The following is a 22,807-nucleotide window of genomic DNA, read 5'->3' on the forward strand; positions in this document are numbered from 1 at the left end:
ATTAATAATTCATTCATTTGATGTGTAAAATATGTATTAAAAATCCCCATCACAGCTTAACAAAGGATAAAGTGATGTCTTTTAAATGTCAAATCCTCACATCAGAGAAGCTGACTCCAGACAAAATTGAAAATGGTTTCCGAGATACTGTCTGACAGTAAGTTATCAGCTTATAATTTTAGCGTTAAAGGAATTGTAAAAACGCGAACAGAACGTGATGGGACATAATTCTTTCAAATAATATAAAGTGATTTTTGTTTTTTATAATACCGTCATCTGTGATTTTTGTATTTGCATTTTATCAGTACTGTAGATCTCAGAAATTAGTATTGGTATCATCAGTATTTGTATATCATGACATCAAAAGTGGAAGTAAAGATCTGAAAGGATGATAGGCTAATGAACACTTGTCATCATTGTAATGAAGGATGGCAGTTGAGAACCAGATCCTATTTGTCCGATCCATCGTATGCATTCAAGCTTGTGCATGAAACTTATGTGTCTATGTCGGAAACTTGCAAAAAAAAAAAAAAAAAAAAAAAAAAAAGGAGTCATGGTCAAAGTTATGACCATAGTAATCTTGTGTCACCGTCTCTCTGCTTGTGTGTGCCTGCTTGTCTAGCAGAAATACTGCACTGTTACTTAAATAATATAAAAAAAGAAAATAGACTAGACACCAAATCTATTGCAGGAGATCGGTGCCGCAGTCATGGCTTTGGTTCGGGAAGCTGACAGAGCTGCCGCGAAGCTTTGTGGTTGGCTTCCTGGCTTCAGAGTGCTTCCGCCTCCTGTCTGAAGTTGAACCCGACAGCACTGCTGAGCTCTGTTGCTGGCCTTGGAGCTCCGTGGCTTTTTTTCCAGGCTTCTTGGTGCTTCACGGCACTTCCACCTCTTTTCTTAACCCAGCTCTCACCCAGATGTGCTCTGAGGTACCAACATTTGGCACTGATGGATTAATGTGAATCGGTACTTGGCAGTACTGATTTAATTTGGTTGGCACCCTGGACATGGTGGAGAGGAGGAAATGTTCCAAAGCATGGCCTCATTTTACGAACAAAGATGATTTTTTTGCACATAAAATCAATCAGGAATTCATAAGGAAATCAATCAAGAATCTGACCGATAAGCAGCATCAGTAATGGCTTATTAATTTCCATCCTTAATAACAACACATCATTGACATCATGACTTGGTGTCAGATCTCTAGATTGGTAAACGTGGAGATTACTGTAAACAACATAATGCAAAGACCCTCTATTCCTACAGTACCAACGGTTTAGCACTGTCAGCCTGTGAGCATTTGAAGCTCGTCCCTACAACCTGCCGCTTCATGTCGTGCTGCCTTTTAAAGCCGTCTGTGTAGTTTGTGCACGGACGTTCGAATCTGCACTTTCTCGGTACGCGTCACCCTTAAGCATTGTGAGCTTTTCCCCTTCTTCCTTCAACCCAACCCCTTGAACATCGTCATGGTAACAGCCCTATTGCATAACACAGCGGCTGCAGTGTAAAGCCTTGTATTCCCATCTCCTTGGAAACAGAGCCCCCCTCCTCTCTCTTCACCCCCTCCCTTCTTCTCTCTGCGCTCCTTCCTGGGCACTGAGCATGCCCAGAAAACAATACAGAAGCAGAGGAAACAGGAAAAGCAACTCAGAGCAGATTCTCATATAAGAGCCTGCAGCTCTTATTGTCACCAGAGCATCTTTATTAAGATAAGAGAAGGCATTGTGTCTACATTTAATGACAGACCATATATTTACAAAAATGTGAGTAAAAGTTAATTTAATGACAGTTAACTGGGGGATCAGAAATACTTTAGGCCCGTATTTGTTAAAGTTTTGCTTTTGATTTATCAGGCAATTTCAGCATTTTGAAAAAAAAATCTAGCCTTCAACTTGGGCTGCAAGTAATACATTACCATTAATCTGTTCTTTTCAAATCGTCTGGGGGTCTCATTTATAGACATTGTGCATCAAACATTTTGGAGACAGGAAACTGAGAAACAGATGGTGAGGTAGACGCCTGATTGTAGAAATTGTTGAATATTTTTTGGCTTTGTCCGTACATACATTTTTAGTATAGATCCTACGTGTTGTTTTATAAATGAGACCCCTGGTCAATAGAATGACAGCAAATAGTTAAAAGTTTAAATTCTCTAAAGCTCAAGTGGACATATAGAGTACTGCAGGAATGAGTCCTTAAAATGGGAAATGAGTTAGCATGTTTGCACTTATGGTTCTCCCGTCTTGGAAGTCCACAGGATTTTTGAATGGGTTTTGGATGGATGCCTGATTAACACAAGCATAAGAGATTTTAACGCTTTTAATACGACATTAATTGCGTGAGTAAATACCCAACTTCTGAATCCACTGGAAAAATCCCATTGGCTTTTTGTCGAGGGAACCAGAGCGAAGTTAACTACAAATAAATGTCACCCTTGCACCGCTCTATACTTACTTCTCGTCCAGAACCTGAATGTAATTCATTTTCTGTCATAGAAAACCAGAAAGTATTCACATTTGTGAAGCTGGACCCACTGAATTTTGGGTGAAGTTTTGATTTAAAATGGCGTCAAAGATTAACTGATTGTGGCTGATTAACTTTCTCTTAGCTCTCTCTTCAGCAACAGTTTGCATGCTGCATCCTACTGGATCAAGCTGCTAAGTAGAGCTTTGCTTGTGTTTTCACAGTGAGGAGTTACAGTCAGCTGTGTTAGACAGGTGCAGCCGGTTATGAGCATTAACCCAGGTTTGGTTTAACTTCTCACCAGACATAGCAAATTCACATCAGTAAAATTCAAAACCATGCATGAAGTTGGAGTTCAAAACTCCTGTGTGCCTGAAAGCGCAATTCTCAGAAATGAAAGTCAGGCCTTCAGTGATAAGGCTGAGCAGGTCAAGACTCTCACTGTACACTGAGGCGAGCACTTTAATCCTACACACTCAGCTCAGTGTACTTTGTACTTCCTCAGTAAGTTCCTTCTGTTACACACCTGGACAAACTGACAAGGAACTGATGGGCTTGGCCTCAGTAAACATAATGAAATGTAGTGTGAACTAAGATTGTCCTCGCGAATCGCTGCAAAAAACACAGCTACTGATTTCCTTGTGTAACATGCAAGCACTTCATCTTAAGTGTTACGATTTTGCAGCACATCAGAAAGTGCCATTATATATTGGCATTGTATATAGTGTTATTTATGTTGCACCTTGATCCCAGAGAAAAGCTCTCTCATTCAGCCTTACACAGAGATGTGTGGTAAAATGACAGACTTGATTTAATGTGCATTACCATAAGACAGATACCATAATACACATTAAGAGTATTTTAAAGTGTTTATAAATAGGGCCTCAGCTAGGGATTTAACAATTATTTTTTCATTATTTGCAAACTATAGAATGAAAAAAAGTGTCAGTTTCCCCAAGCACAGGGTTGCATCCAGCCAACAGTCATAAAACCCAAGGATATTTTTTGTTATTGGCAGCAAACCCATGCATTTGAAGAGCTTGAACCAGAGAATATTTGTCATTGTTGCTTGATAAATGACTAGCGTAGGGCTGCAACTAATAACTGTTATTTATTGTCAGTTAATCTGTGTGTTTATTTGCTCTCTAACACAAAGAAAGTAAGAAAAAAACAAAAATTGTCAATTAACTTCTCCCCAAGCCCAAGACATCATCTCGTCTTAGTTCTCTGACCGCCAGTCTGACCTAGGGGTGGGTGATATATCAGTTACACTCAATGTATTGCGGCTTGTTCGACTTGGGAGAAAATAACTATATCACAAACATCAAGTACAAATAATCAGGTCAACTTTTTAAGCCATTGGCATAGGACTCGCTTTGGTGTTTCAGTTCTCGTGCTCTCACCCTGTCAAAGACACAAAATAAAAGATAAGTCTCACAAACATGGTGCGTCACCGATCTGTCGCCCATCCAGACCTCTCTCTCCTGGGTGATAGTGTGTGAAGCGAGGCATGTGTTCTTGTATCTGCAGGGCTCCAGACCGCGAGCATTTAGTGGCATTTTGTGACCACGGAGCACCAGTGTGACTTGAAAATATTAATAATATATGAACTGGAGAGCTTTTAGTTTGTTTCCCGCTCACAGAGAATAAACCACGTTTAGACACTGTAATGGTTTAACTTATTGCTAACTGCTAAGCGTTGACTAGAAGCTTTCAAGTTCACAGCAAAAACATCACGCCTCTGGCCCGAGTAGAGCCGGCTGCTTCAGAATAAAAGCACCAGTGGTTTAGCTTTATTTCATTATAATAGGACTTTTTTCAACTTTATTGTAACAGCATTTTAGCTTAATTGTAACAGTAGGTTATTTCGTCGTTTGGTATTTAAGTAGTCTACAGTAGTTTAGAGGAGTTTTCAAAGTATTGATATACATTTGTCCTGTATCGTGATGTCCTGGTCCAATCCCAAAAAGTCAAAATCAGCCAATCATCACATGTGACAGAACAGTCAATCGATTATAAATTTTGTTGATTGATAACTGATCGTTTCAGCACAAAACATGCCAAAAAATACCGACATTTTTGCAACTGGTGCACAGTAAGGCTGCAATGATTAGTAGACTTATCGATGACTAATCGACTATTAAAATAATCGGTGACTATTTTAGTAGTCCACTAATCGGTTTGAGTCATTTTTCATAGAAAACTAATATTAAAGTACCCCAAAATACTCTTATGGCAGCTTCTTATGTTCAGATATTGGCAACTTTACACCCTCTCCCATGACGGTGAACTAAAACCCTTTGGCGTGAGTACGAAACAAGACATTAGATGACATAATTTTGAGGTTTGGGAGAGACAGGCCGACATTTTTCAACATTTTAACACATTTTACGATACAATGATTAGTCGACTAATAGAAGAAATAATCGACAGATTAGTCAACAATGAAAATAATTGTTAGTTGCAGCCCTAATGCACAGTGCTGTGTACAAGCCAAATTAGGCACACATTTTATCTTTAACTTTTTTAAATTATGCAGAAATAAATGTACCTAAATTGCATTCTTCTTTTCATATATGTGGAATTAGTATAGTGTTGCAGAGACGTTCTGCTTGTGAGTTTACATCGTGCATGAGAAAATATTGTGCTGTGTCAAAAATTGGTGGAGGCTACTGTGTACCACTGACTGTTCTAAAAACAATCTGAGGATATGTCTGTGCAAAACTGGCTCTGCTGCCCTGGATCAGATTTTAGCTTTGATGAATAAGTCTTGTAGCTCCCTGCTTCTCTTACACGAGGGTATCTGCTGGTGTAGAACAGTAATATGGAGAGCTATTTCCTCCCACACGTACACACACACACACACACACACACACACACACACACACATTCCTCTCACAAGTGGAAAGGAAGGTCACTCATATTTCCCTCGCAGAAGACTGGCACACTTGTGTTTACATTTCAGTCCCTACACCCCCATCACTATAGCAACTCATTTTCTTATTTTGTCATACTACGTGGGTGTTTTTCAGTCATCTCTGTTGTTTGTAATGTGCAGAAATAAAATCACTCTTGGCTGTAGATGTAAATGATGAAGTTAGAGAACTTATGGTCTTCTAAATTTGTTATCCTGAAGCTACGGCTTTATTGGGCAATTTTGGTTTTATGATGGTACCGAGTGGCAGCTAACTTGCAACAGTGAGAGAGCAGCTGACTTAGAAATCCAGAAAATCTTGGAAGCTGGAAGCCGTAATTTGCATTTCTTGGCAGAACGTGGTGTGTTTGGACTTGGTTTTGATGTGTCAGTTCCTGTGCTCTGAAGATGTCTGGCCAGTTTGCCTACCCAACAACAGACTACAATATAAATTGTCATTCTTTGTGACAGACTTCCAAATAGGTGGACTGAATTCCTGTCATTGCATAAAAACCTCAATGTTCTTTAATGATCAAGAACCCAATATTTTCATGAAACTGTAAAAATAACTAAAAAGGATATGAATGCGTTAGTCACACAGCACTTGAATGCAACACCCAGGCATGTTTTTATTCCCATTTTATTGGATTTAAAAACAATACCAAGATGATGGCTTTTGGGAGTTAAAGTTGGCAGGCAGGATGCCGGTTTAGGCGACCCTAGTGCGGGAATTTAAAATATCTCAGGCTCAGTGAGTGTGGGGAAGTTGAGACGGCCATTAAGCCAGTGAAAAGAGCCAGAAATTCAACAGTGGACATGTCTGTACCTGGGATGGTGTGGAGGAGGTGTCTCACCACAGGCAGGGCCAAGATTTCAAAGTGGAATTGAACAATTAGTCTGCTGGGTGTAGACACACTCAGACAGTGACTCCTTTTGTTAGCTTTTATTGCAGTTTGCTTGGAATCATTAATTTGAACAACATGGTTTTGTACAACAGTAACGTAATCATCATTCCCAAGCTCCCATCATGCACCTGAACCTGCCAGCTGCTAAAAAAGAAAATGCCGGCTCAGCACGGTGGCACAACAGAAAACAATTAAAAGCAAGCAGAGTAAACAAAAATCTAATGCTCTCAAAAGACCTTAGGGATCATGGAACACGTTAAAACTTGTTGATGCAAATTAGTAAAAGGAAGGACCAGCAGGCAGTTTGATTTATGCCTCCTCTTAATGCCAAAGGGCATGCTGGAATTTTTCTTCCTGTATACCTCTGATCATACACACGAGTTTTGTCTGTGTCAAAATGCCATAATACCCTTTATCTTGATAGTCTTTTTAAATCACATTCTAGGGATGCCAGTGTGAGGACCTTTTCCCATCGGTGTTACCGATCACACTGGACATTTTACAAGAAAAAATGTTTGTTGATGACGCTCAGTGTCAGTAGATCGCTGTATAAAGTTATGCTACTGCAACCCCAACATTTCATACTGCTGCAGCTTCACAGTAAAAGCATTTAACTGGCGAAACATGCATAATATTTTACTTTTACTATGTAGTACTCATAAAATGCAGTGTGTTTGTCACTAATGTTAGCACTACTGCCATCGTTTATCAAAAATGCATCTGCAAAATAAGATAGTGGCCATTTCTAGCATTTTTTTGGGCAGTGGATCAGTTTGAAACCTGCAGTGAGTAAAGGAACAAGAAGCAGCCACATTGAACTATTAGATGAAGAGCTGCTCACCTCCAACTTCTTGCAATTTAACCAGTTCCTTTTCCATTGTTAACATTGTGAGGTTCCCTATTAGTATTGATGTTTAAATCTGAAATATTTATAAAACGCCATTGCCTTTTAGGTCAGCTTTCCTTACGCCATAAACACACCAAGCAGCAGCTCACCGCAACAATTACATTTTTATGTGGACGGAGGAATTGGAAATGGGTATTCTCTGGCAGAAATTTGCAGCTCAAAATTAACTATCCCAACTTTTAGTTTGGCCGCGTCTCACTGCAGAATCAAAAGGCCGCAGTTTGGAGCAGCCGCCGCAGCTTTCCATAGACACTGTACGGCACTACAATGCTTGGTGTGTTGTTTGCATTGCTCTGGTCACATGACAAGCAAAATCTGACTCCTGCTATCTGTGCTGGGACTCTGCTGCTGCTGTACAAAGCAGATACTTTCATCTAAGTATTGATTAAAACAAAAAAAAGCAAAATGATGGTGGGCTCAGTGGGCAAGTAGAAAAGATTAGCAAATATGTGTTTTTCCAGCCTGGATGTAGACTGAAACTAATCCACTTTTTTAGTTTTTATAATAAACTAAACCTTTTCTTTTACTCTTTTAGTAGTGTATATATAACACCACTCTCAGCTTTTGAAAAGGGTTGATTGACTATAAATCACCTCTGTTGTGCAGTGTGCGTGATGTGGAAGGCACATACCTCCTCAGCTCTGTGCATTAACTTATTGCCCCTTCTGCCGGTCTGGCTTTAGTGTGAGATCCACCCGACTCAGGCATCCCATGCATGCAAACATACTTTATATCCTGTATGTGATTACAGATGCCAATATCGCAAATTGGAGATGAGCTGCCTGCTAACATTCATACTCAATCAACCAGATGAATTGTCACTGGCATTACTGAGAGCGATATTGATAAAGAATATCTGCAATTGATATAGATTTACCAGATACTTCTGTCTTTTTGTTTGAGCATACATTTAAAATAGTCACATTTAGAAACACATTATTTTCAAATGTTACCTCTTAAGCTCCAGTCCAAACAAAGTATGATCCATTGTCACAACTACAGTTTTACGTTGCGTCATACTTTGCACATGGACTCATAAAAGGTGTGGGAAACCAGAGTGAGGTGAGCTTATCTTGATCAAGCTCCTTTGTCTCTTTCCCTCTGACACAGTGCAGCACACTTTAGATGTACTATGGTGTGTTGAGCAGTGGCACGGCTTGATCCAAAGTTATTTCACTGCATCCTCTCAGCTGATCTGCAATATTGTGGACATGCTTGGTAACTGGATCAAGCCGGAATGATCTCTAAACTTAACTGAGCTGTGTGTCATGAATTTGTGTGCTAAATTTTCAGGTATCAGTACTTGATTAGCTCTTCCGTAGAATAAGATTTTACGGATGGGAGTTTTGTTTGACTGCTACATTCCTACTTTTATTTCTCTTCTAACACTCCACACTGTATCAGAGGTTTATTTGTAGTGTTAAGATACTGCTAATGCAACCCGAACATTTCCTGCCGTTGCTTCTTCACATTAAAAGCTTTCCACTGGCAAACCACAGGAAGCTGCCCGACTGCTGCTGCTCAGTAAAACTTTGTCTGCACAGGAAGATATTATTTATTTTTTCTGGTCTTTTCAATTCAGTGGATCATTTAAACATATTACGAAGGGTCATAGTGAAAGAAGGAACTGCCACGAGTGCTTATTGCAGTTTGTATAAATCAGAGAAGCTCCAAAATGTCATGAAACTTAGCAACTTTTGGTGCACCTTTCTTTGTTTTATGGACTTGACTTGAAGCAGTTAGCACATTTGCTCATGATGCAGCTCGGAGTAGTACCCGAACCACATGGAAACTGACATTATTGGCACCTATTGAAGAGATATCTGGAGCAAGGATTGTGGGTATTAGTGAGACAGGCTTCAGCTGTGCAGATGAGTAAAAATACACAGAACAGGAATTTAAAACTTAAGTATCACTGTTCCTGGTTCAGAGGAGGAGACACTAGATTGAATGGGGAAAAATTTAGTTTTGATAATGCTGTACTGACGGCGTTTTAATGGTTTTTAAGTATTTTGCTCCTTCAACATTCATGTCTGATTGATTGCTTTTGTCTTTTGTTTTTTTGATCATACAGCTCTGCTTATGACCGGGACAACAAGATCCGTGTGGCCATTAAGAAGATCAGCCCTTTTGAGCACCAGACATACTGCCAACGCACCCTGAGAGAGATCAAAATCCTTCTCCGCTTCAAACATGAGAACATCATCAGCATCAACGACATCATCCGCACACCAACGATTGACCAGATGAAGGACGTGTATCCTTTTATGTACACTTCCCTTGATTGATTTAGATGTGTTCCAATGTATTTTATGTGCAAGCCTCAAGATACCACATGCATATGTAAAGTAGTGCATGCAAAATTTGAGCTGTGCACCTAGTTCTCAAGTCTACATGCATCGGTGCACGTAACTCAGTACAGAAAATATGTTGTTCAGGGCTGCCACCCCTCATAGTCTCAGATGAGAGCACTCAGACACCCCTAGGTTTCTCATGCACGCAGTAGAATAACAAATAAAACAGCACCCAGTCAAGCCAGCCACTGTTTTAATTTTGAGGCGTGTCTATTTGTGCTGTTATGATACCGATAGTTAGAGTGGCCAAAAACACATCATATATTAACATCAGCAAAGAAGTCCTCATATGATAAACATGTTTCCATGTAAGGCTTGCTGAGAAGCTGTACAAAATGCTTCTATGAATGTATAAAATTTGAAGTATTTTTACTGCACAATACTGTACAGAGAATTTAGCTCAAATGATATTGTATGTCCTCATTTTTAAAGTCTCTTATATTAAATTAATAATATTTTCTTTCAGAGGTTCGCTAAGAATTTTAATGTAATCTGACCCCGACTGACCATATGAAATTCAAAATAATTGTACTGTTCAGTTCTTGAGAAAATTAAAGGGCAAGTCAGCTCAAATTACATTATAACATATTTAAACTGTCATAAAACAGATAATGGTGCAGTGAAAATGGTGCAGTGAAAATTATATCCGTCCATTCATCCATTTTCATCCATGTATCTGGGGCCATGTCGTTTGCTCGGCCTGCTGCCCCAAGTACTCCAGACATCCCTCTCCCCACAGTAATGCTTTACAGCTCCTCCAGGAGGATTTCAAGGCGTTTCCAGGCCAGATAAGATACATAATCCCTCCAGCATGTTCTGGGTCTGCCCAAGGGCCTCCTACCAGTTGGACGTGCCTGCGCCTGAACCACCTCAACTGGCTCCTTTCATTGCAAAGGAGCAGCGACTCTACTCACTCTTTCTCTAAGGCTGAGCCCAGCCGCCTTGTGGAAGAAACTAATTTCGTCTGCTTGGATCTGCGATTTCATTCATTCATTTGTTCGCTACCCCAAGCACATGACCATAGGTGAGGGTTGGAGTGTAGATTGACTGATAAATCTGAAACTTGGCCTTCTGACTCAGCTCCTTCTTCATCACGACGGTCTGGTGCACAAAAGAAAGTATTTCCTTGTGTCTGCAGTTTAATTTTTCATCTTCAGGTTAGTCCATAATGGCATTAATAGTCTTTTCTTGCCATTTTGAGGTTGTTTATAACATGTTCGCAAGTATTTGTATTTCCACAGATATTTGTGCATTGATTCTAATATACTTCCAACATTTAAAATTACTTTTTGTGTTACCAGTGAAGTTGGTCTTACACTCCAGCATTTGTAGTTGAGTAGAGGTTTTCGTTGTGTTTCATTACATAATAACCACCTGTCACCATATATTTGGCAGAGACGCTCTTCACTGTAGCCCAGTAGCAACAGTAGCAAACTGGTAGAGTGGATAGTTACTGTCAGTTTCATAACGCCGTGTGTGTAGTTTTACACTCTGCCTCAGTTAAAAGAAATGGCTGTTGCCGAAGCCTGCAGCTACTCAGCTCACTGCTTCCTGCTTGCCAGATCAGATGAGCATTCACCCAAACAAAACAATAAACCCTTCAAGATAAAATATCTCTCTTACACAGAGACAAGCTTTCTGTCACCTAGTTATTTAGGGAAGGCCAAACATGGTCTCACTACATTGTAGCTACAAGAGCACCAGCTCATTTAAATCTTGCGATGGCATTTATCTGGAAAAGGCTAAAAAAAAACCAAAACCCTAATAACTCAGAATTTGAAAATAGACTCTCTTCTGTCCTAAGTCCATCCCATCAATGAGCATGGGCATGTGCCCACAGTTCATGCAGAAACCTGTATGAGTGCTATTCATTGGTTTCAGTCATCCCGGTTGTGATAGTGATCATGATGACGTTATATAGCAGCGATTTCATAAGAAGCCCTTTTTAGATGACAAACTATGATTTGTGGCTCTATCTAACGCTGGCTACATAAACATGAAGCTGCTGCAGTTAGCAAAAGGCTAAACTATGAGCAACATTATCTCTCCATCTCTAAAATGCTTTGCCAATATTGACACATTTTATTGCGTTTTTTTTTGTCAGTCTTTTTTTGATAAGTCCATCTTCTGTTTTTGGGTTGCTTTGCAGTTTAAGCAGTGGTTGCCAATGCTGGAATAGCAACCTTCTTTGCAGGATTTTTTGTCATTACATGAGGCTTTAACAGAAGGGATGGCACGCTTATCTGCATTTGTGGTACAGCCAGTAGGAACGCCCTCTCTCTGCAATGACCTGTGATTAGCCAGAGAGTCCTGTCATGGAGCCAAGAGGAGGTGCAGGAGTGTAGTTTTCTCTCAGAATACTTTAATTGAAATATACTGAAATGATTCTGATTTTTTTTTTTCCCAAATGGCGCCCCAAAAAAACCCCTTGCCTACCCCAGCTTTAACCACCGTAACACCTCAGGTACCGAGATTTGACTGAATTTAGAGGTTGCCCAAAACACTAACAAAGTTTGGCTGTCTTTTCGTGGCACTGCCAGCCTGCAGGAACAAAAAGATGAGGATAATTGTCTGAGCTAAATGATGCAAGGTTTATTTTATTTTGTTGGCAGTGCTAACAAAGTCCAGTTTGAGTGTGGCAGTAAAACCTAAATGTAGTTTGGATCCAAGAGCTGGGCCGTAAAAATGATCAAGTCATGGATTGAAACATTGTTGAATGGCAGCAAGTATGAAGGAATGAATTTATCAAACATACTGATATGACTGAAATTAGGCCGGTTTGTCGCCCAGTCCTGTTGGAGACCCAGAGATCTTATTTTGTGGGACATACCTATGTGGCCTCAGATGGGGAAAAATTGTGAATCGTATGAACAGGACAAAGTTATGTAATTTTAAAATCGCTTTTACGAGGAGTGTGTTTTCCACTGTTTTAAAGCAGAAGTTCTTTAACCTGGCGCTGTGCAGATATATTGTCCAGGATCTCATGGAGACAGACCTGTACAAGCTCCTGAAGACTCAACACCTGAGCAACGACCACATCTGCTACTTTCTCTACCAGATCCTACGAGGGCTGAAGTACATCCACTCTGCCAACGTCTTGCACCGCGACCTGAAGCCCTCCAACCTTCTGCTCAACACCACCTGTGATCTCAAGGTAGTGTCTCAAAGAGGAATTACATTTGGCTTATTTTCAGTCACTGATGATCCATATTTTGTTTCACATTTGAGATTGGTTGATGTTCTTGCCAAACCTTGCAGCATTCGGCCTCTTAAGCCTAAATTTAATTGTTTATAGGTTAAAATGTAGTCTTCCATGGTTGTCTAAATGTTGGCAGAGAAACACTGAAAATTTAAACCACAATAAAGATCAATATTAGCAAAATATATTCCTCTGACAAGTGCAAAACAACCATGCAAACCATTCCTATAAAGGCTCTGAATGGCATTTCCAACCTGTAAAGGGCTTTAAGTTGTCAATGAAATGACCCCCATCATATTAAGGTCTCGTTTCTCCTCATGTTACAGTCATTAATTGTATTGTCACTCATCTCTCTGCAGATCTGTGATTTTGGTTTGGCTCGTGTGGCTGACCCTGACCACGATCACACCGGTTTCCTAACAGAGTATGTAGCCACTCGTTGGTACCGAGCACCTGAGATCATGCTCAACTCCAAGGTGAGTTTCCTCGCCTGCTGCTGTAGAAATGCTGACATGTTTTTGTTGTTGTTGTTTCTTTGTTTTGCCACGTTAAAGCTGGAATACATGGGGCATCGAGGTGATGTGTCACATGAGCATGGCAGAGAGGGTTTTTTTTTTTACTTGCTACACTGACTTTGTATTTGTAGCATGAGCAGAGTTTTGCCAAGTGATAATGTAGTTGGTTATGCAGGGAGTTTGGAAGTGTAGGCTACATGGTCTGGTACTGAATTAATTAACTGGATTGTTTTAACAACAGGATGCATTGATTTGATTTTAATGTGAAATGTAAAAACATAATATTGCTCTGCTGTGTCACATTGCCTCTGATACAATGAGGTATTAATCTCATACATATTTTAAACAGATTTTACTTGTTTTTCACTCTGTTTTTGTAGTATTACCTGTTGGAGGGCCACGTAGCTGCGCGCAGAGGAAATAAAAAAGAAAATATATGTGCAAATAGCGTTTAGAAGCACGGCATAGGTGGTCAGTGTAGCAGTTTCATTTGATTACAATGGACACGCTCTGCTGTGGACATGCTGTGGCAGGTGTGTTTCCCCACGCCCATGCCCCGTGTATTTCAGCTGCTGGTTTTTTAACATATGGCCGGGATACTTTTGGTTAAAACCTTTGTTTGATATCATAGTCCTGCATTTTTAATAGATTAAATATGATCGGAAATTATTTTGACTATGCTGATGCAGTATGTTGGGGTTTTTTTTTACCCTACAGTAGTTGTGTTTTTAGTTTGATTTTAGGTTGCAGAAGAGCTCTTTTAGGTTTTTGTATTCTACCCTAAATCTTAAATTTTGCTTTTTGACTCCTGCAGATAATCTAATACTTTTTTAAGAAAAAAGAAGAATGAGGCACTAACACTGCCATAACGAAGGTCCTGTATTCTTAGGCTATTTATTCTTATTCTTAGGCTGTTTGTAGTCCGCGTGATATTGATCAATCGCGTTTGAGCCGGCTGCAGTTGTTGCCAGGTTAAATGCTCCGTGCGGTGAACTAACGAGGCGGAACATAATTGGCGTCACTGCAAACTCTGAATCCATCGCAATGGTTCATCATATTTATATATAAACGGAAGTCGGAAACGGAAATTCGCCTCCTCAAACTGGAATGCCAAAAAATCAGGGGTCTGCCCCCAGAGGCTGTATCACCGTCTGCCGGAAGTCAGACGCCGAATACAGCCGATGGGTTACGAGAATGGGCCCAACTAGACTTGACTTACTTCTGTTTGCATTCATGCTGTGTTAATACCATGTATGACATAGTCAACCAGTTGTAATTGTTATCATATTGTCTGTAAATGTACTGTAATCATGACTGTGTCTTTGTGCCCCTCACTTTCAGGGCTATACCAAGTCCATAGACATTTGGTCAGTTGGTTGCATCCTGGCTGAGATGTTGTCCAACAGGCCCATTTTTCCTGGGAAGCACTACTTGGATCAGCTTAACCACATTTTGGGTAATATTTCTTTTGATGTGCAGTGTTTTTGGGACTGATTTGGTGCTTTAGTATTGTCTTTTAAACATTCAGAGACTGCTCAGAGACTTGAACTTAAATGATCAGACTATAAAACTGAAATGAACTGTGTAAACTTTTTTATTAAGGTACAGGTTTTGTCCACAAGAAGATGGTTTCAAAAAGTTTAACAGAAGAGTTTAGAGCGGGACTCGGCAACCTTTTTGATACCAAGCACCATTTTAAAATTTTCATGTTAATCACTACAACATCAATCCCTCTGTCCTCAAAACGCTCCATACAAACTGCTATGTCTTCACCTTTTGTTGTTTGAGGCATTGCTGTTCAGCAGCAGAGCTCCTCCCTCACAGTCAAATCACAGTATCTTGCCATGACTGCTAAATGTAATGTTTCATTCACATCCATGCTCTGCGTGTCAAGCACAATGCTAAATACTGTGGTGTCTTTAAAACATAGCTGGACAAAGCACATTTAAAAGGTCATCTTTAAAGTTTTCTCGTGGATGGTCTTTAAACGTTGTTTGACACACATGATGTTTGGCAAAGGACATTTTTAAGACCTAAAGTACACACATTGTCCTTCTGACACATAAAAGCCTGCTCCTCTGTCCACAAGAGCTGAAATGCCCAAACTTTTACTTGAGCTTTCTTAGCTAGCGGGCTTGCCGTTGTCTACTAAGCGCACTCTGGCAGCGTTATTGTTTTTCCCCAGAGGACGAGTCCCAGTCAATCAGAGGCAGAGTATTGCGGGTCTCTGCGGAATGCATGCGGCTATAATAACAATGGCTGTGAAACAGGCAAACAGATGAGATGGCACTTCAGCTTTTCCAAAAAACTTTTCAATTTTGTCAAAAAGTTTCCATGTTTAAACAGTATACTCAATAATACCTGTGTTCCAAATTACTATTATTAGTTGAGTGTAAACCATGTTTGCTGGAGTGGAAGCTGTTAAGATGATTTCCTCCTGGAGTAACTGTGTTTGCATAGTTGACAAAAAAAGTCAGCTAATTTTAATATGGAAAAAAGTATATCATGCATATTGTGCCCATCTTTTTCCTCTTGATTACGTAGATTTACACTAACTATATCACAGTGTCAATAACTTCATGTTTGCCTTTGAGTTGAAGCAAATGTGAATCTGTTGCAAAATGCTGCATTAGTTTGATCTGCATAAAAAGACTTGACAATTTTAGACTTGAACTAAACTTTCACACTCCGTCAGTGGCAACAGCTTCCTGGTGCCTGTCCATAGATACTGTAGCTGTTAATATTCATTTATAAAAGTTGTGCTTTTTGTGTCTTGGTGCTAGACCACATATTGCTTCCCCCATCTGTCATTTTGTTGTGGCTTCAGACTGTTACTTATTTAAAAATTAAGAGCAGGGACTGAGTAAATCAGTAGACGGTGTGTTTCATTTAGAGTTCCAAACTGTCTTTAACAGCATCAGAAAATAATTCTTCTCTTTAATCTTCTCTTTAGGGATCCTGGGTTCTCCCTCTCAGGAGGATCTCAACTGCATCATAAACATTAAGGCCAGGAACTATCTTTTGTCGCTGCCTCTGCGCTGCAAAGTGCCATGGAACCGCCTGTTCCCCAACGCTGATCCCAAAGGTCAGAGCCAAGACAAACTCTTCGACAAACACAGTTCCGACTGATCATGGCAATTCTACAATATTATGAATCTCTGAGAGGCTGTGCTGCAGACAAGGGAGATTTTCCTCTGCTAAACAATTCTCTGAGACAATTCCTGGACAGAATATAATTTTATGGGGGGCTACATGTGGCGAAGACACAGACTCTTTGCACTGTTTGTGAATGGGACGCTGGATGAGTAGATTGGGTGTACAGTTTGATTGTGATTTCAGGGTACAATTTTTTTTACCTTGCAGCAACTCAACAAATTCATCTTTGGCAGCACTGAATTTCCGGAGTCAGTGATGCATTGTTGCAGCATGTACGGTGATGGTGCCCTCTAGTGGGTATGCATGCTCATTGTTGTTTCAGAATCAGGTTGAATGTTCTCTTTTTGCTTCAGCTTTGGACCTGTTGGACAAGATGTTGACCTTTAACCCTCACAAGAGGATTGAGGTGGAGGAGGCCCTGGCACACCCTTACCTGGAGCAGTATTATGACCCCACAGATGAGGTGAGACCGTTATCTTGGGCTGTTAGATGTCAGCTTGTGTTTTATGGGCCTGTTTAGGATGAGGCTATGTAATCTTTTCATCAAAACATCTTGCACAGAGTTTTTTGGCATCTGTTTTGTTCCTCTATTCTTAAAATCTTAAACCAGCACATTATGTCTAAATAACCGAATGATGGTGAACGCTTTTAAACCTGCTGGTGTATTAGATTCAGCTGCTCTGTTGTTAAATACTGAGTGGGATCATCAGCAAAAGTCTTGGTTGTACATTAACGCCAGCATCATCTCTGCTTCCCTGTGCAGCCTGTCGCTGAGGCCCCGTTCAAGTTTGACATGGAGCTGGATGACCTACCCAAAGAGACACTGAAGGAGCTCATCTTTGAAGAAACTGCACGTTTCCAGCCTGGTTTTAGGTCCTAACATCTCACACAGGTATGTCCACATCGCTTGCAATCCAGGCTAGATAAACTTTAGAGAGGGACAGTGTTTAAAGCTGCAGGTGCAGAACAATATTAGTTAGGTGCACTGAAGTCTTGAAACAACCAACTTTTCAAGGATGATCCTCGTCCCCGCCTCTGCTCTGAAACTGCAGCAGAGCTGAGAGTCCATCATGAAAACTACTTCAAACACTAAAGCTGCGAGTGAGTGGTGTTACAGCTTAAAAAAGCAACTGATTCATTTGGGTTAAATTTAACAACGCGCCACTCAAGAGCTGAAGCAAAGACCTCTCATAGAACACTATAATATAGGTTTAAATTTTGCTTTTGTAGAGTCTGAAGTAGAGATTCTTCAGGAGGATAAAACCACTTTTAAAACTATCTATCTGAACGGGTACTTTTAAAGGTACACCACCAAGTATAATTTAACTTTTATTGTGGTCAGAACTTGGAAAAAGTCCTACATTTGCTTGTGTTTATACTTAGATATTTTTTCTGGAGGCAGCCTGGCATCAAACTTTGAGATTAACATACCCAAACAGTAATCTAACTCCATGCTTCCTTTTGACATCTTTAAGAGACTATAATCAATAGAAATTTGATCTGAAAACCGATGAAAATATTAAGTTTTATGGCACTTAAATGTTAAACAGATGAGCGTCCTTGATATGGAGAATTGCTCAAAAATATATTCTATATCAGCGTGGATTCATTCGGTCGATTGAACCTTAGTACTTTTTTTATGGTACCAACCAAAATGTGTCTGTAGCACAAGATGTTAAAAACAAAGTGCTTAAAGCTGGCACCCAATATTCTGATTAGATTCATAATGTTGGGTACTTATCCTTTAATCAGACAGTACCCACTACCAGAGACTCTGCCAGCTTTAGACTGCATTTTATTTAGACAAAGTTCTTGAGTGGCATTTTTCTTAACACTTCCTACTATAATCCTCAAAGTAAGGTCTTGGAAACAAAATATAGTTTTCATGTTGGTACTAGAACTCTTGTATCTTATCTGGACTATTACCAAAAATGTTCAAACAATATTCAGACCTAGTTTATGTTTTGCAGAGTAGTTCTTTATGTGAGGGATGTAGTGTGTCACAGTTTACATTATGTTGGGTTTCCCAGGCAGTGGAGACAGGCAGTAGGTGGCGCTGTTTCTCCTGTCAGGTGCCACTGCAGAATAACAGGGCACAACGAGATGATGTAGTTAAAAGAGCACCAGTCAAACCTCGAAGGAAAACAATGGATGTATAATAACAGAGAGCACATTGGATTATGAAAGTACAGAGTTTTGAACAACTCATATTATAGTTATGTGCTCTTAGAAGAGTTCGGCTAACAGCCCTTTGTCCGTACATTAGCATGTCAAAAGCCATCCAGCTACAGCGGTCAATGCAATGACGGTACATCATCATTTATTTGCAGAATCTGTTGCCATTGCACTTAGTCCCATTTACATTTTATTAATACACCAACATTTCCGCCTCTCTGGAAAGTAAAAACTTTTTTTGATGTTTTGAGATCTTTACAAATTTTTGTTGTTGCCACTCAGGTTTGTTTTTTTTTATGCACAAATTGAAACTGTGCGTGAATAGAGGTGGATGGAAACACATCGCATAAGTGCAGCCCTTCTAGTCTGTTTAAGGAGCTGCCACTTCATATGCAAATACAGATTCTACATGAAATGCTTTAGTCTCTCTTAAAGTCAAGAGCTTTGTGTCTCATGTTAGTCTTAGTGTTGTTTTTTAACTCTATGACATAATAATGGTGAGAAAAAAATAATTTTTGTTGATGTTAAACACAAGATATCACCATACTGGTGCCTTTCAATGTTTGAAACACTTTAGGTACAGGCATTAAACAATCAATACTGGAAGGTTATTATATTATCCCAAAAGGTCAAATAGGAGATCATTCCCCACTCAACGACACTGCTCAGATGCTGTGTCTCTTGCCTCCTGATCTCCGCTCACCACCAGCTGCTCCCTGTCAGGCCTCTTGTTGTGATAATAACTATCAGTGCAACGTTTTATAGCCCATTATCCGCTTTGTGTCAGCACATGTAATTACTGTGTTTCCTCTCTGCAGTTTTTCGATGCATAACATGAGTCCACTGAAAGGGGACAGGAGTGTGACATCCCCTAAATTAGAGCAGCAGCAAGCACAAAGCTGCTCTCTGCAGTTCGTTTGAGCAGCTTTGAAATGTATTCTCACATCTTAATTCCTCATTTCAGATTCTTTAACTTCTGTTAATGTTTCTTAACTTTATCATTAACAGCTGGCAGCAGTAGTAACATTGTCTCTGATGTCACCTAAGTCCTGACGTAACACATTTTTAATTAAGGAAATTTATCACATGAATGCAATACTTGTGATGCTTTATAACATTAATGGGAAGTTCTTGCATAAACATTTGTAACTGAATGTTTTAAGTGTCAATTACTCATTTGAAAATTTGCTGTGGTGTCTCTGCGCTGCTCTCATCTCTCAGTGGTGGTCACCTGTCACTCAAACAATGTAGTTTACAATAGTGGTGACATTAAAGGGATATTTTGGGTCTTCAGAAATGGGGTTGCATGAGGCACTTATCCATAGTCGGTGTATTACATACAGAAGATGTCAATTGGTACACCCCTAGTTTGGAGAAGCAGGCTGGAGTATCGCCATGGAAGCTATGCAATGTACTGATATGGACAGGGGTCAGCAGAAATTTTAACTACCAAAAAAGATCAGTATCGGTTTAAGTGTGTGCTGTATTTAGAATATATTACTGCTTCACTTTGCTGTCAGACTGCCCTTTCCACGGGGAACTGAACTGAAGCTGTTATATCGCTCTCTTCAAAGCTACCAAACACCAAACTTTTACTTCGCAGAACACGAGAGCTGCCGGTCTACTGCTGCCCGGTCAGTTAGTTATTTTGTGTTATTGTGTGACGGTGGTGTTTTAAAGGGATAGTTCAGATTTACCAGGGTCACACAATGACACATAAGTTAAAACATGCTTGCAATGGACCGTTCTGCAACGTTATAAAAACCTGCTGGTTCACACCAATGCAACTAGATGAGACGTTGCAACAACACTCTGTACCTCCGCTCTGTTTGCAGCTTTTGAGGCATATTTTGTAGCTTCTTAAAATATGACAGAGGATCGTGATAGTGAGATACTGGCTACAGCTGCATTTGTAGATGTGCTTGGCAGGGACAGAGCACCTGCCGCAGCAAGCAAACACGCCGTCTGCGGTCACTTTGACTTGACCAGCGGACTTCACTACAAGCTGATCAGCTGTAGAAACCGGTGACATGCTTTACGTTCTAAAACCAGCCGCCGGCAATTTGATCAGCTGAGCTGCAGGTGACACTATCAGCCGGCTTGAGTCGAGCTCAGAGCGGCCAGTTCACACTGCTGCAACTTTCTATAATAGTTTCATCTCGTTTCGAATCTTTGGTCTGAACTGGGCTGAACTAACCAATCGAAGCACTGCTTGTGTTCCATGCGTTAAAATTACTGTTTCTGTCAATGGAGTCTGGTGGCTTTGAAGAGAGCACAGATAACGGCTTCAGTTCCCCGTCAGAGGGGGCTGTCTGACGGCAAGCTAAAGCAGTAAGAATATTCTAAACATACACCTCAAGTATTTTATACTCAGTAATCTTAAGCCATTTATTGCAAAGAAAATGTAATTCATCCAGTAAATCTCATCATAGTTTGTTATTGAATCTGTTAGACCCTAACTCTGTTTTCTGTAAGTGAACGTGTGAGAATTACCTAAAGGTCCAGTGTGTAGGATTTAGGGGGATATATTGGCAGAAATGGAGTTTAATATAATAAGTATGTTTTCTTTAGTGTGTACTCACCTGGAAAAAATCTTTGTTTTTATTACCTTAGAATGAGCCGTTTATATTTCCATATGGAGACCGCCATGTTGCACTGCCATGTTTTAACAGTGGCCCAGAATGGACAAACCAAACTCTAGCTCCAGATTGGGCCATTTGCCTTTTTGCATCGGCCACTGTAGTTAGAAGTCCTGCCACAACGAGCAGTGTCAGAAAACGGATTTGTAACTTGGAAGAGTTTTATTCAGTGTTTCTACTGGTTTAAAAAAAACGGGTCAGTTTGTTTTGGAAAGGAATAGACCTCTGTGGATAATTCGGCTCCCAGTATAAACCTCCAGAACAATGAGCACAAGGAATGGTTGGAATCTGCAATCCACTATGTCCCTCCTCATTTTTACACACTGTTCCTTTAACTGGATATTAATTGTAAAATAAAGAGGAAGAACAAAAACATGAGAGCTCATCAAACGGTCACTGTTTCTTCTCCCTCCAGGTGATTCTGTGGACCGGCTTCTGCGTTGCCACTGCTCCTCCTCGCCTCCACACTGTTGCTGTGATATATATATTTTTGGGTTTTTTTTAATTTTTCCTCTCCTGTTGTCCACATCACCTGGATTCCTTGGGTCTCACTCGTCAAGTCCACTTTGCTCAGGAATGGCGTCAGGAATCAATCAATCAATCAATCATTCTCTTGTCTCTCTTTCTTTAATCTCTTCTCCCTCTCTCGGAGGTGAGAGGTGAGGGGGGGGGGGGTTTCAGCATCACAGCTTACAGTCTGGGGGGGGAGGGGTTGATTTTGTGTTTTAAGCCAAGATAAACAATTTATTTGTGTGTCTCAAAGGCGTTTGGCTCTGGCTATTCCTATTCAAGACCTTTTATGTCCAGTTGAATGACAGTGATAGACTAGCTGTTGTAGTCTTTTTTTTGGGGGGGGGGGCGGGATGTGGTTACAACTCTGCCTACATTGCACAAACAAGCAACGGTAGATTACTTATAACAATCATCCATCATGAAAAAAGGGGTCTTTTGAATTTTCTAACCTTTGTCGCACTGTTACAAGGAATACCTTGATCTCTATCTTTATCTTTTTCTCTCTTTAAAGAAAGAAAAACCTGAATTAAATCAACTGATTTATGCAATGAAATCACATAATCAGCCACAGACTTTGCGGGCCAAAAGCCATCACTTGGTGTTGAGGATCTATATTTTAACAAAGACCTATTTTAATCCTTAACACACACACACACACACACACACACACACACACACACACACACACAGAAGGCCCAAATGCAAATATATATATATATATATATATATATATATATATATATATATACATAGCCCAAAGAGTCTTAAGATATGTTAATGGAAAGAGTGATGATAGAAGGTGAATCTAATGAATTTATAACCTTTTTTCTTTTTGTTAAACACACACAAATTCCCATTTTCATTTCCCATCGGCTTCAGTAAAATGTCAAGTTTTGTGTAAATGCACCAAATTACAAGTGCGTTGAAACATTTCACCATCGATTTCTGCCTTAGCCATGAGAAACCTAAAGGAAAAGTCTGTTTATTTCACACAAGTCTGTACGTACAGTATGATATCTTTCATGTGGGAGGAAATTTACTGCGTCAGGACAAGAATTCACACAGAA

The 22,807-nt window shown here is 40.0% G+C and overlaps 1 protein-coding gene across 1 annotated transcript in view; it reads left to right on the forward strand.

The window, feature by feature from the left end:
* mapk1 (mitogen-activated protein kinase 1) overlaps positions 1 to 22,086 on the forward strand; it is a 36,896-nt gene extending 14,810 nt beyond the window's left edge. The window contains exons 2-9 of the mRNA XM_049578609.1: positions 9,264 to 9,446; positions 12,508 to 12,697; positions 13,102 to 13,218; positions 14,599 to 14,713; positions 16,211 to 16,342; positions 16,767 to 16,876; positions 17,177 to 17,305; positions 21,643 to 22,086. Of these exons, the coding sequence (XP_049434566.1) occupies positions 9,264 to 9,446; positions 12,508 to 12,697; positions 13,102 to 13,218; positions 14,599 to 14,713; positions 16,211 to 16,342; positions 16,767 to 16,876; positions 17,177 to 17,293 (964 nt within the window). The 3' untranslated portion in view covers positions 17,294 to 17,305; positions 21,643 to 22,086. The remainder of the gene's footprint in view (positions 1 to 9,263; positions 9,447 to 12,507; positions 12,698 to 13,101; positions 13,219 to 14,598; positions 14,714 to 16,210; positions 16,343 to 16,766; positions 16,877 to 17,176; positions 17,306 to 21,642) is intronic.
* Positions 22,087 to 22,807: the final 721 nt, after the last annotated feature.

This window comes from Epinephelus fuscoguttatus, linkage group LG6 (genome assembly GCF_011397635.1).
Source record: "Epinephelus fuscoguttatus linkage group LG6, E.fuscoguttatus.final_Chr_v1".
NCBI classification, from domain to species: domain Eukaryota; kingdom Metazoa; phylum Chordata; class Actinopteri; order Perciformes; family Serranidae; genus Epinephelus; species Epinephelus fuscoguttatus.